The 13,593-nt window shown below is 42.3% G+C and overlaps 1 protein-coding gene across 8 annotated transcripts; it reads right to left on the bottom strand.

The window, feature by feature from the left end:
• Nucleotides 1–2,200: 2,200 nt before the first annotated feature.
• Nucleotides 2,201–12,997, bottom strand: LOC118363805 (ras-related protein Rab-9A-like). Of its 8 annotated transcripts, none has more exons than XM_035745040.2 (4): nt 12,723–12,997; nt 5,697–5,816; nt 3,780–3,817; nt 2,201–3,279 (listed from the first exon to the last, which is right to left on the bottom strand). In XM_035745040.2, exon 4 carries the CDS (start codon nt 3,129–3,131, stop codon nt 2,526–2,528), a length of 606 nt encoding a protein of 201 aa, XP_035600933.1. In that variant the 5' UTR covers nt 3,132–3,279; nt 3,780–3,817; nt 5,697–5,816; nt 12,723–12,997; the 3' UTR covers nt 2,201–2,525. The 8 variants fall into 8 exon arrangements, with proteins under 8 accessions (XP_035600933.1, XP_035600935.1, XP_035600930.1 ...); XM_035745042.2 differs by having other exon boundaries at nt 2,201–3,212; XM_035745037.2 differs by having other exon boundaries at nt 2,201–3,216; nt 12,723–12,993.
• Between the last annotated feature and the right edge of the window lie 596 nt (nt 12,998–13,593).

Here is a 13,593-nt window from a genome sequence, read left to right as displayed (position 1 = left end):
CTGGATGTCATAAGGTGAATGCACCAATTTGTAAGTCGCTCTGGTTAAGAGCGTCTGCTAAATGACTTAAATGTAAATGTAAATGTCTGTTTCTGACAGTTTGAGCAGACACATGAACATTTGTGGCCTGCTGGAGGTCATTTTGCAGGGCTCTGGCAGTGCTCCTTCTGCTCCTCCTTGCACAAAGTCGGAGGTAGCGATCCTGCTGCTGGGTTGTTGCCCTCCTACGGCCTCCTCCACGTCTCCTGATGTACTGGCCTGTCTCCTGGTAGTGCCTCCATGCTCTGGACACTACGCTGACAGACACAGCAAACCTTCTTGCCACAGCTCGCATTGATGTGCCATCCTGGATGAGCTGCACTACCTGAGCCACTTGAGACGGAGTCTACAACCCACACATGCTACCACTAGAGTGAAAGCACTGCCAGCATTCAAAAGTGACCAAAACATCAGCCAGGAACCATAGGAACTGAGAAGTGGTCTGTGGTCACCACCTGCAGAACCACTCCTTTATTGGGGGTGTATTGCTAATGGCCTATAATTTCAACCTGTTGTCTATTCCATTTGCACAACAGCATGTGAAATTTGTCAATCAGTGTTGCTTCCTAAGTGGACAGTTTGATTTCACAGAAGTGTGATTGACTTGGAGTTACATTGTGTTGTTTAAGTGTTCCCTTTATTTTTTTTGAGCAGTGTATATATACTTTTTAACATAGAAACAAACTACAATAGGCTTACAGTTTTTGGTATGTCATGGTTGGTCTTGTTTTACAGCAAAACGTAGAAACACCTTGTATGCATTCATGACTGGTTTCCTTGGGGCTATAGTACACACAAATCATGATAGCACAAGTCCGCTAATAGCCTTCTTATCACAAACTATGGCCCCGAATTTGCTGCTCCATTCCTAAATGGTTAGTGCAGGTCCAGGCAACATAACATTAAGAGGCCATTCATTTCCAAACTCTCCGAGAACAGTTAGGCTAGCTAATGCACTTATATCCTGAGGCTTCGGGGGCACTCGTTCGCATAATGAGTGACTGTAAATAAATTAAAGCTAAATGTTTTTGTAGCTAAATAAAATCTACATGCTTCAGTGAGCTGACATTCCTATTGAACACACATTAACATGGCTATAAAAAGGCTTTTGACGGTTGATCTGGAAATGGGATGAGATTAAAATGTTAAAGCTCTAACAGTCATTATGAATGCTGGACATACTTATGGATGTTGATGGGAGTCCATTAGACGTTGGTCTGCACTATAGACCACGTGATCCAGCCAATGAACGGCTTCGAATTCACATCGCCCATCAAGTGAGAATAATCAGAGCACTGGTTTTAACTGGAATCTTATTTCCATTTGGACAATGATGGAGACTGGACAGAACCATCTGGTTTTACCCCAACACATACTGTCGTTCAGTTAGCCTGTGTACTGAATACCACCACTAACGTTAATTCAAAATACGATTTAACAATCAACAATATTAATTTGGCACATTCAGCCCATTTAATAGATGGGATGACAATGTAATATTTCCCATGCGGCTCAATTGGCATAGCATGGCGCTTGCGGGGTTGTGGGTTCGTTTCCCATGGGGGACCAGTATGAAAAAGTACATCACATGTACTGCACTCACTACTGTAAGTTGCTCTGCATAAGAGCGTCTGCTATGACCAAAATGTAAATACTTAGTCATTACTTGATTACTGTATGTGTCTGTCAGCACAGTAGTAGTGCAACTCTTGGGAGGAGGAATGCACAACAAAGTAATCTCTTGATCGTAGTGGTCACTGATAACACACACACACACACACACACACACGCACACACTCTCTCTCGCCAGCACAAAGGAATGTCAAATAGCAGGCCCAACTATGTACACTCCCGTGTATGATGAAACTTATATAGCCTAAGTGGGTCGGTGTGTATGACGTTATGAACAGGCTGTGTGTCCGCGTGCACATGCAATCGTGTAAACCAAGGGAGGAGCACAGAGCAGAACGAATGCATTAACCACAGCTAAAAAAGGAGAATTGGAACCAAGTGGCCGTTGATATCATCAGTACTCACAAGTTACAGCCAATTTGGCCAGAATTGGGCAGCAGAAGTTCAACTGAGCTCCTACTGTCTCTTTAAAAAGGCCCAGTGCAGTCAAAATTCATATTGTATAACAGCTGATTAAACAAACACTAAAAACTGTGAAAAAATGTGATCAGTTTATTTCCTGATAGTTGGTGGTTGAAAATACAATCTCCACAGGACATTATAATCAGCAGGTATGCATGGGCGGGAGTTTCAGCTTTCCATGGTGACATCACTATGCGGTTGATTGGTTAATAGACCAATAACAAAGACAGTTCCAAACCCCTCTTCCAATAACAGCTAGTTTTCCCATTCTTAGTCATATTCTTGCTTGAGAAATATTTGTTTGCTAAAAATCCATTTTTGCCCATTTTAAATTGAGATAAACAGCTTCATTGGGCCTTTAAGAGTCAAATAAAGGTAATCACCCCTACATCTCAGCAGCAGGAGTCGCCAGAGCGCGGCTTCCTGTGCAGGTCCATTGTGTCCGTCGGGATGAGGTGCTCCCCCCCTTCCTCCTGCGCCAGCACCCTCCTCACCGCCTCCTCAAACGCCGCCGCCACGTTGGTCGAGTCCTTGGCGCTTGTCTCAAAGTACGGGTGGCCGCCGTTGTCGCGGCACCACTGGCGGGCGTCCTCGCCCGAAACCTGCCTCTCTGGCACATCCAACTTATTACCCAGGATCACGAATGGGAACTTCTCGGGTTCCTTGACATCAGCGTAGTAGGCAAACTCCTTCTTCCAGTTGTTGAGATTGTGGAAGCTCTGGTTGTCATCCATGCTGAAGGTTAGGAGACAACAGTCGGAGCCACGGTAGAAAGGTGTCCGGAGCGAGCGGAAGCGCTCCTGGCCCGCCGTGTCCCAGATTTGGAGCGTCACGGTGCGCCCGTCCACCTCCAGCTCCTTGTTTAGGAACTCCACGCCAATGGTGTGGAAGAGATGCGTGTCAAACTTGTTGGTGACGTAGCGGTTCATGAGAGAGGACTTGCCCACGCCACCGTCCCCAAGGAGGATCACCTTGAGCAGGGACGACTTGGCTGTCATGGCTGGGCTTGGGCTTGGGCCTGGGCTGAAGGGTTGGTGGAGTAGCTGGCTAGGGGGGAGATGGTCTGGGAAGCGCTGCTGCTACCTGACAAATAGATGACAGTCATTCAGGTTAATCAATCAACTGATTGATTGCTCTGTTAACCGTCTGTGAAAAGAAAATGAGATTAACACAGATTAACAATATGAACGCAGTAGCTCATCTGTAGTCAGCTAAAGTCAAATCAGTCACAATGCTATACAGTCTAGTAGTTGATATCTTATCCAATGAAGACTTAGCATTCTCCTGCCCGACATTAACTGTTGTAGGAGTTGTAATATTCTCAGCATGTGTCACATGGACAATGATCAGATGAGCAACTCTTAGAGAATCACATTAGCAAAGCTGTTGCCAGAGGCCACACACACACACACACACACACCACGAGACCGTTTTGCATGCATAAAGCTCTGCTTCAGAGCAGACACTTTGCATTAAATCTGCAGGGTGAGTTTGGCCGATCGTAAAGTAGACAACGATAGGTCTAAAACTTAGTTTATCCTACCACAATACAGTAGTACAGTTGAGTATAGAATGCATTGTGTAAGGACACAAGAGACAGTTCCAGTAATACATTCTTAATTGTTGCAACACATGCCATTTCTTACCGTTACATATCAGGGCAAACCATAGCCTAATTCAGCACCTGTTAGGAAAAACAGAAGGCATGATGTCAGACTAATTCCATGATGATGAACATGTCAAAGGATTCCATGACGTGCATTTAATGAAGCCTTTAAGTTCCTGTAATTAGAATGAATGTCGTTCATTTCAACCCTATTAGTCTAATGGATGTCTGGTATGGGTATTACAATTCCAGGTTGTCGTAGGCCTTGGTTAGTAATCCAGTAACACGCAAACACACTGACGGGTTCAATGTTTCTGCTATTAAGCAATGACCGACGTTGCACGCTGCTGAGAAAGTAAAGAAGAGTGTTATCCTTAAACAAACAAAGACCCAAATTTAGTCCAAGAGACCAGGTGGGTCAACCCACTTGCAGTTCTATGAATTATATTTCTATTTTTTCTATTTTTATGTATGAGAAGAAACAGAAAATCTGATCATCAAATTCCTGACATCCCTGTGAGACCTGTTTGAGCCTTCTTCCAGAGTGACAATTTTAAAACAGGCCTCCACCTGTTATCTGGTTGGTGATGAAGGGGTTAGAATGTGTAGAGAAATATGAGCTTATCACCCCCTCAATGCCTCTCCATCACATAATCGATCAATGTCTCGTCTCGGATTGAGGTAGTGTTCAGCAGGCTCCTCAAATACTGTGACAATACTGTGTCACTAAATTGAAATGACTTGCACCACTGACCTCTAGTCAATGGAGTTAACTACTTCAGAAATCTTCTCTAGACCTCTATCCATTTCCATAATGATCTAATAACATCCAAAGGGGTAGTGAAATGGGCAAATCAGCCCAAGTAGGTCAGAGACATAGGTAACAGACGCACATCCTGTTCGTCAAATTGGTTGAAGACTTTGCCTATTGTTAGCCGCCTCAGCCAACTACAGTGAATTTAATGTGCCGGAATATATCTGGACAAGGGAGGACACTGACTGACTGCACCTTTGTTATGCAGCCTTTCTGCAGCTGTGGCACACACAAACACACTTTTTAAAAGGGGAAGTAGGCCAACTGTTCAGTTAGAAAAAATATACACTGTTTGAGCATTATCATCAGCATGGTAATCAATGGTATTCTGTTTTACTATGTTAAATAGATGGAGCGTTACCATTTACCAGAGAGCCCTACGAAAATATCACACCACTGATTTGTAGAACAAGCCAATCTGGTCCTATCCCCAGCATTACATATATCACTAGCCAACAGAGAATTTGGTTGGATAGGACATGCGCAGAAGCTTGGAATGTTTGCTTGATGACACACTTGGATAAAAGTGAACACCTATCCATCGCGAAGATGATCTGAAAAGAGACGTAGGCTATAGCTATAGGCTATTTGAAACAAACTTGCTTTGGTAGTACTGTAGGTTGATTAGTAGGTAAACAACAAGACTGTCGTATGGAATAAGTATAGCGGACTTCCATGGCCTAAATAATAAACAAACAATATGAATAAAGACTGCTAGTAAATATACAGTTAATCTGTCCGCGTTCAAAACAACTCTGAACTCGGACATCCTTGACTTCAATGCGTCCAAGACAACTGGGGAAAAACGAGCTCTGACTTGGAAATATCGTTTTGAACTGTCATCCAACTCGAAATTACAATTCGGAAACGTGGGCAGCTTTTTTAGAGCTCCGACTTTCCGACCTGAAGATCATCGACTCATGGTTTAACTTCGTTTTTTTCCAGTTCCCAGTTGTCCCGAAAGCACCAAATGCTCGCTTGCCATGAACCACGTAGTCTGAGATCATGCGCGTCGTTTAAACATCAACTGGCTTAATGTAGCTGGCTAGGCTAATTGGTTAAAAATATATATATATAGTTAACATTACATGTGAAAGTCTGAAATATCTAACTACGAATAGTAGCACTTGGTTACAACTGTACCTTGCTGTTTATAATGTACTTCGGCGGTGCCATCCCTTTACCAAATCCTCACGAGCGGCCGAGGTTTCCCGGTGACATGGCGCTACTGACGCTCATATGACCGATCGTTTGTCACGCCTACTGTGGGCAAAATGGATAAAAGGAAGATATTAATGTGTGTGTAATTGTGATTTTACTACTGAAAAAGTATATGAAAGTATAGCAGGAAATTGACATTCTAAACACTGATGCGTCATGGCATTTGAATGTGGCCATGGCAATGCCCATACAAAACAGCTCTGGCAATATTGTGATGACGTCACTGTAATATTCCATACAATGGGCGCGTTCCTCTGCCCAGGAGTTGCTTACACATATCAGATCTTACAACGCAATGGGTCGTTTAAAAAAAAATCTAATTACATAATATGTTATAGCAATCTTTTAGTCAATGACACAGTCAATCACTCAAACGCTGCACTTTGTCAGGGATAAGCCAAGCCCCATTGTGACAAGAACACGGTTTCCACTAGATAGCAGAACCACAAAGTCAAAATTGTCTACAAAAGTCCAAATTCAGGTTAGGGTTAGGCATAACGTTAGCGGTGTAGTTAAGGTTAGGTTTAAAATCAGATTTTAAGAAGATAAATTGTAGTATGGGGTAAGTTGAGCCCCGGGAGAGGGTAAATTAAGCCGTCTACAAATGTCTGTACTGAATTAAATATTACCACTACCTTTTTAAAACCATGTCTACACAATTCACATTGCAGGCTGAACACCTTAACACTTTTAACATAACAACAGGGCCTGGTCTCATATCTCATATCCAAGCGATAATGCCTTGCATTATGCCTGGAACGAAAACACTTCAAGTTGCTCAACTTGTGATTGGCTCAACCATTGGCTCAACTTACCCAAAGGCAAACATTTGACTATTTTAGCCCACACAGCTTCAAGGGTGCAATTTCATGCTAGGTTTAGGACCTCATATTGACCCCAAATGATGTATAGAACAGTCGTAAAATTATCTACTTTGGTCCTAAATATTTGGTAAAAATATACATTTTGTGTATGGTTTCCCTAGAAACAAAGGTGGCTCAACTTACCCCTTTGGCTTGAACTTATCCCACTCTCCCCTACATTGTATTCTGCTGTACCTCAATGTACAGTATCAGCAATAGTGTGCTCTTTGAAAGATAGGAGAATGTGGACTTTCCACTTGATAACGTTTATCTATTGTAATATTATCAGTGTGGGGATGGGCAGAAAAGCCTGCATAAACTATGTATTAAACAGTGTGAATGTGAATGATTGTGAAGGTGTGTATATTTGTAAGTACCACCATGCACAGTACACACATACTGCCCAACCGCGCACGTGTGTGTGTGTCTCAAAGAAAGAAAGTTATCAGACAACGATTGAAAAGTTAAAGGCTATAAATAGGGAGACTATCAAAAAGATAGGGAACTGCATGGACTTTGGAAAAGCCACTCCTTGAAAATACATTTGACATACTGACAGTGAAACACAAACTTAATTAAATTGATAAAACATAATGATATCTCCAATGACTCTGATACAGATGTCTCTGTAATGTGTACAGACACATTATAAAAACACAGAGGAGAACAAATCATATACTATAATCTTACATTTCCTGCTGTTCAATGGTCATTTCAATGAAAGATATACCCATTTAGCAATGTAACCACTCATTATAATCTTATCTGATATGAAATGCTGCTACCATTCCATATATCTTCAAACCCCTATCCCTGCCCACGGAGAATAACTCATTAAGCTAACTTTGTCCAACTGTCATCACAATGATGGGCTGCTGAGTCATTAGCACTGGCTGTGGGCTAGAAAGTGAAGGATCATGGGAGATCAGCAAGCCCCCGGTCAGAGGGTTTTTTCTGGATCTCAAAATTGAGATCGTAGCAGGTTAGGATAATTAGGTTGTTTCAGAAAACAGATAGCTAAAATAAAATACAAATCTACTTTTGACATCAATTTGACATAAGCTGTATCCCTTCTAGACATGACCCTGCCGGAGCTGTATCTTGGGCTGATTCATGGGTCACATGCTCCTTGTGCTGCTCACAGGGTCACATGACAACAGGAAGGCCACATGGGTCTTACTCTGCAGCTCAACAGAAATGTCAACATAGGGACTACATCTTGTGTTCTCACACACAGACAGACCCCATGCTAAACACACGGTACCTATTAATGGCAAATGAGAAAGAAATTGTAAAAGAAAGAGAAACACTTTTGTATTACAGTATGTAGCGCAGCAAGTTTAATGACAATGTAATGCATACAACACATGTGGTAAAATGTTAAATGGAATTCTTAATTTTTGTCATTAAAACATGACATTATTCCGTTTGATAGGGTGAAGACATATCAGCAGGATCTCGACAAAAACAAAGCAGGCATTTTACATGTGGTGTGGTGAGGATGGCATATCAGAGGCACACCCAGACGCTGTGGTACCACTGCTCCCCACACCTGCTACAGGTCACAAAGGTCATGGCATCCTGGTCTGCAGTGGTCTGGCGAACCCACGCTGGCAGAAACAGTGTGCCCCGGGACACCCGCGTCACCCTGCAGTCCGACCCCTCGCACCGCACCTTCTGGGTGGGTGTCCCCTCCAGGTCCTGGGGGAGCTGCCTATCACTCACACCCCACGACGAGTACTCCTCCCTTTGCCGCTGGAGCACCTCGTTGGCCATCTCCTCCACAGACATCCTGGCGAAGACTTACAGCCCCAGGCTGCCGCCCAGGAGACCACACCGAAGGTGGCCGTTTTTGGGGTTTGTTAAGTTGGCCACCTTACCCCTGATGCAGGCCTTGTATTTGGCCTCGTTTGCACGGTGCAGCGCGTGGATGTGCACCTCTATGACGCGGGCTGCACATCCGCGTCATAGAGGTGGATGTGCAGTCCTCCTCCCCTCTGCCTCCTTGGAAGTTTCTGGATTGAGGGCACCAAGGAGGAGCTGGATGCACTTTGTCCTCAAAGCCAACTCAGAGGAATCCTTACAGGGGGAGGGTTACCCAGGGAAGTGGTGGCAGGAGTTTCTGACTGCTTTGAGAGGGTGGGCAAAATTGACTCCGAAGACAAATCACCAGCTGCCTGCCATGATGTCACCCCTTCTCCCTTAGCTCTCCCACACTTGGTCCCATCTGTGAGTGTTCTGTCTTCGGACCCAGTATGGAAAACCACATGTTCACAAGACGCACCCAACTCCACTGGTTTACTAGCGTCACCAGCAGCTAGGCCACCTCTGTCTGCCAGACAAGCTTTATCAGCCAGCATACTCTCTCCAACGACAGTGAATTCTTCTCTGCTTCCCTTCTCCTTTGAGATGTGATAGGGGTGGCTGTAGAGTTTCTTCCATTTTGACAACAGGTGCTTGGCAGTTTTTTTTCACTGAATGGTCTGAGCAGGTATTGAGGAGTCTGTAAAGGACCCTGACGATATCTGTGCCTTGCAGCTGCTCACAAGTGACACAGGCATTATCAAGGGCAGTCAGGAGAGGCATAATGTTGCCATAGTTGCCTTCCCTGTTAAATTTGTCCATTTGGAGAGCATGATGAGTTATCTGTTTTGTGCCCATGGTATGGTGGTCATATTCTTAGAGACTGGCCGGAGAAAGACTGATATGTAAATGCAATTTAGGCTACAGCTTTTGTAGGGCCATGACATTTTGTTTGATATTGGCATTGGAAACCCTTGGGCCTGCAAACATTTCTGCAGTTAATACATTTTTTATGCAATGCTTTGAAGTGTGGCAGACACATTTGTACAGAATTTTGAAATCACATTCTAAAATGCAGCTAATGCACTTCAAGACAGGCTACACTTAAAAAAAGAAATTTATTTCACCTTTATTTAACCAGGTAGGCTAGTTGAGAACAAGTTCTCATTTGCAACTGCGACCTGGCCAAGATAAAGCATAGCAGTGTGAACAGACAACAGAGTTACACATGGAGTAAACAATTAACAAGTCAATAACACAGTAGAAAAAAAGAGAGTCTATATACATTGTGTGCAAAAGGCATGAGGTAGGCGGATAATTACAATTTTGCAGATTAACACTGGAGTGATAGATGATCAGATGGTCATGTACAGGTAGAGATATTGGTGTGCAAAATAACAGAAAAGTAAATAAATATTAACAGTATGGGGATGAGGTAGATAAAATTGGGTGGGCTATTTACCGATAGACTATGTACAGCTGCAGTGATCGGTTAGCTGCTCAGATAGCAGATGTTTGAAGTTGGTGAGGGAGATAAAAGTCTCCAACTTCAGCGATTTTTGCAATTCGTTCCAGTCACAGGCAGCAGAGAACTGGAACGAAAGGCGGCCAAATGAGGTGTTGGCTTAAAATGTATATTGGGAAACGGAAGCTTTGATGCAATGTGTTGGGTAAATTATATCACATCAAATATAATTTAAAAACCCCAAACGTTATTCATACCCCTTTTCGGTTCGAAAATTACACCACAGACTTCCACTCGAATCGAATAGCAGTTCTCGAGATGTCAACCGCCATTTGTTCTGTTTTCCAAACCAGATTTCTGAAAGAGGGCGCCGCTCAGCCAGGCCGTGTCCAACTGTTACTTATTGCAATATTTTAACAGGAAGGAAGAGGCTAAGCGAGAAGGTTTACTCCGCCCAAAATATGTCCAAGAAAATAAGACATGAAGTGAAACATTTTTATCTGGAGGTCAATGAGAGTGTTGAATTTGCTAAAACAAAAAAAATAATATATACTTTGCTACGTGAATCTTAATTGATAGAATATAAGTTTCGTAATTGTTATTTTGTTACAAATATATTGATACAAGCGGACGCACATGGAATTTATTTAAAAAAAAACAACGATTTTATATCAGAGTTATTTATCCCTGTTGTTCACACGCGTGAATCTGCCCTCTCATTGGCTAGAATGGTCCCACCTGATCGTGACTCCTCCCGCTTGCTTCCATCTTTGAGGAAAAGTATCTCCATTGTTAGAGCGTTCACTCGACTATCTTGTCAATATAATAGAACATCTTTGATTGTAATATGTCCATGTGACTTTTTGCCATGTTTGTTTACATTTCCATTATATGAAATATATTGTAGGCAAGGTTGAAAAACGTATTAGTTGGAAAATACATAATAATAATGAATATTCTATAAATAAAGCCATATCTTCCCATATCACATTGTTTTAAAGTATTGTTTTGAGGTCACAACTTGGTCAGCCATAATAGTGTTTGTTGCGGAGTTGTTTGTGGAGTAGATTACATGTTGCTGCCAACACACTGACTCAACTCCAGCCACTTTAATAATGGGAATTGATGTAAAATATATCACTAGCCACTTTAAACAATGCTACTTAATATAATGTTTACATACCCTACATTATTTATGTCATATGTATACGTATATACTGTACTCTATATCATCTACTGCATCTTTATGTAATACATGTATCACAAGCCACTTTAAAACTATGCCACTTTGTTTACATACGTATATACTGTACTCGATACCATCTACTGCATCTTGCCTATGCCGCTCTGTACCATCACTCATTCATATATCTTTATGTACGTATTCTTTATCCCTTTACACTTATGTGTATACGGTAGTAGTTTTGGGAATTGTTAGCTAGATTACTCGTTGGTTATTACTGCATTGTCGGAACTAGAAGCACAAGCATTTCGCTACACTCACATTAACATCTGCTAACCATGTGTATGTGACAAATAACATTTGATTTGAATAAAATTCCCTTTGATTTGATTTGATGTTGGCAAATTCTCTCAAGCAACAGTGCTGAAACCAGTTACTCTTTCTGCAATGCGGCCAATGAACGAAAGCTAAGACAAGGAAGTATTACAAGCAAGATGAGGCAAGTCTGTCAGTTGTGAAATGAAATAACTTTATGTTATGTAATAAAGTTAGAAAGTTGAGGGAGAACTGTGGAAATGGGCACATGACATCTGGGATGTGAAATTGTGGCTAGCAAGTTTGCCGCCAGGCAAATAGTAGAACGGTTCAAGTAGAATAGGCATGAGGATCTTTTCCCCTTCTCTCGCTTGAGAACTTTCAATGCTAACGGTTTGCAAAGCGACAGGTGTTAGATGAATGGGGTTTGAGCTATTCCCTGTTTGGTATGACAAAGAAGAAAGGCAAATGTTTGTGTTGCATTAATATTGGCAGCCACATACTGGTAGGTCTACAGTTCGAGCAGTAGGCCTTGCTAAGGTGTGGCATCGTACAGTAAACCTGTACAGTAAACCAGGATCAAGTTTAACACACAATGACTCTGAATGTGGCATACATTATATTATTCATGTGTTATAATTTTGATTGATTTGATTTAACCTTTATTATTGATTGGGCAGTGTGTTTAATGGTATAACTTACCTAGGCTACATTACACAAGTAGCTGTGCACAATGTGTTTAGTCTGTTAACAGAGAATGGTTTGTATGTAACTACTGACTTTTTTTTTTTAAATGTAAAAGAACAAAAACGACAATAGTAAAATAAATGGGAGGGAAAAAAACTCTGACTTCAACCTTTGGCATTGCTTTTCCATGACATGGTTTGCATTGAAGAGAAATAGATTTTTTATATTCATGCCGTTCTGCTCTTGAGCAGGGATTCCCAAACTCGGTCCTGGGGCCCAAATTTGGGAATCATTGGCCATAGAAGTTAAGCAGAGTAAAGGTATTGGGAACCTGTAATTGGTGTAGTGAGCCCTTGTGTTGTGGGGATTTAGCTCCATTTTTTACTTTGATTAATACAAGGTGACCTTTTCAATAAACTAAGGGAGAGTTTCACCTTTTCTCTGAAAGCCTACATGCAGGTGATAGTTACAATACTCAATGTTCTCACGAAATCTTGCCACTCCTATATGTTTAGGCCTCCTATGTACTGTTTACAGCAGGTATACAGAGGTTATGTGTATGAATACTTTTTTGTAAAATACAAAAGATCAGTGGGGAATAAAACGGAATTCTCAGAACACGTTAAACTCACCCTTATCATGCTACAGTATGGGGAAGGAGATGGGTGGAGTCAGGTTGGTCTGTTGATTAGTCAAGGGGAAAACCAGCTGTAGGCCTACCACAACATCGACTGGCCCCAGTGTGCTGATCTAGATCTAACTGCAACCAGGAATGATTGGACTTTCTAAAAACCCGCACCAGGCTCCTTTGGATCTTATTGAATAATTTGCTTGGCCCGCTACCGCAGTCCGTCCTCCCTGCACTCGTGCGTTCCTTGTACGAGGGAATGGAATTTTACCAGCTGGTAGTGATGATGATAATGATGCTCAGATATGTTATGGCCACAAGGAGGCGCTCTCTGCCTTATGATTATATCAGATAGACGTGATGGCGTAATGTGCTTTGTCACATTGTCTCCTCCTCCATCACACAAATGCGCACACACAACCACATCCACCGTCTCTGCTTGACACCTCATAAGGAGGGAACTTGTTTTAAAGCATGAAGATTCTCATACAGAATGAGCAGGAAGAAAAGGAATGTGGCCAGTCCCCAAGCCCCCATCCCTTACACCCAAATATTACCATTGCCTGCACCAAGGTACCTCCCACAAATGTTTCATTTTCTCCCTGCTGCCAGCTTGCTCAAGTACTCTGACAGTAGTCATTCTTTAAAAAAATGCAACCTATTCTGAAAAGGATTTATGTTATTTGTTAATCACATTTAGTGAAAGGATTGTGTCTATGTTGAATGTGTCACGTCTGTTAAGCCAGTTCACTTTAGACTCAATTACAGCAGTGATATAACGGCATCATCGCTGCATCAGTCTGTTAGGGGAGACTGGAGAGATGGATTCAGTCAGTATTGCAGACAACACAGTGTACAGGAAGGGAGGGGGAGGC

This window comes from Oncorhynchus keta, chromosome 30, assembly GCF_023373465.1.
Source record: "Oncorhynchus keta strain PuntledgeMale-10-30-2019 chromosome 30, Oket_V2, whole genome shotgun sequence".
Lineage (NCBI taxonomy): Eukaryota > Metazoa > Chordata > Actinopteri > Salmoniformes > Salmonidae > Oncorhynchus > Oncorhynchus keta.
This window is presented reverse-complemented; position numbering and strand designations above follow the sequence as displayed.

Excerpts from the sequence above, each read along its gene's own strand:
- LOC118363805 (XM_035745040.2), bottom strand. The coding sequence starts at position 3,131 with ATGACAGCCAAGTCGTCCCTGCTCAAGGTGATCCTCCTTGGGGACGGT.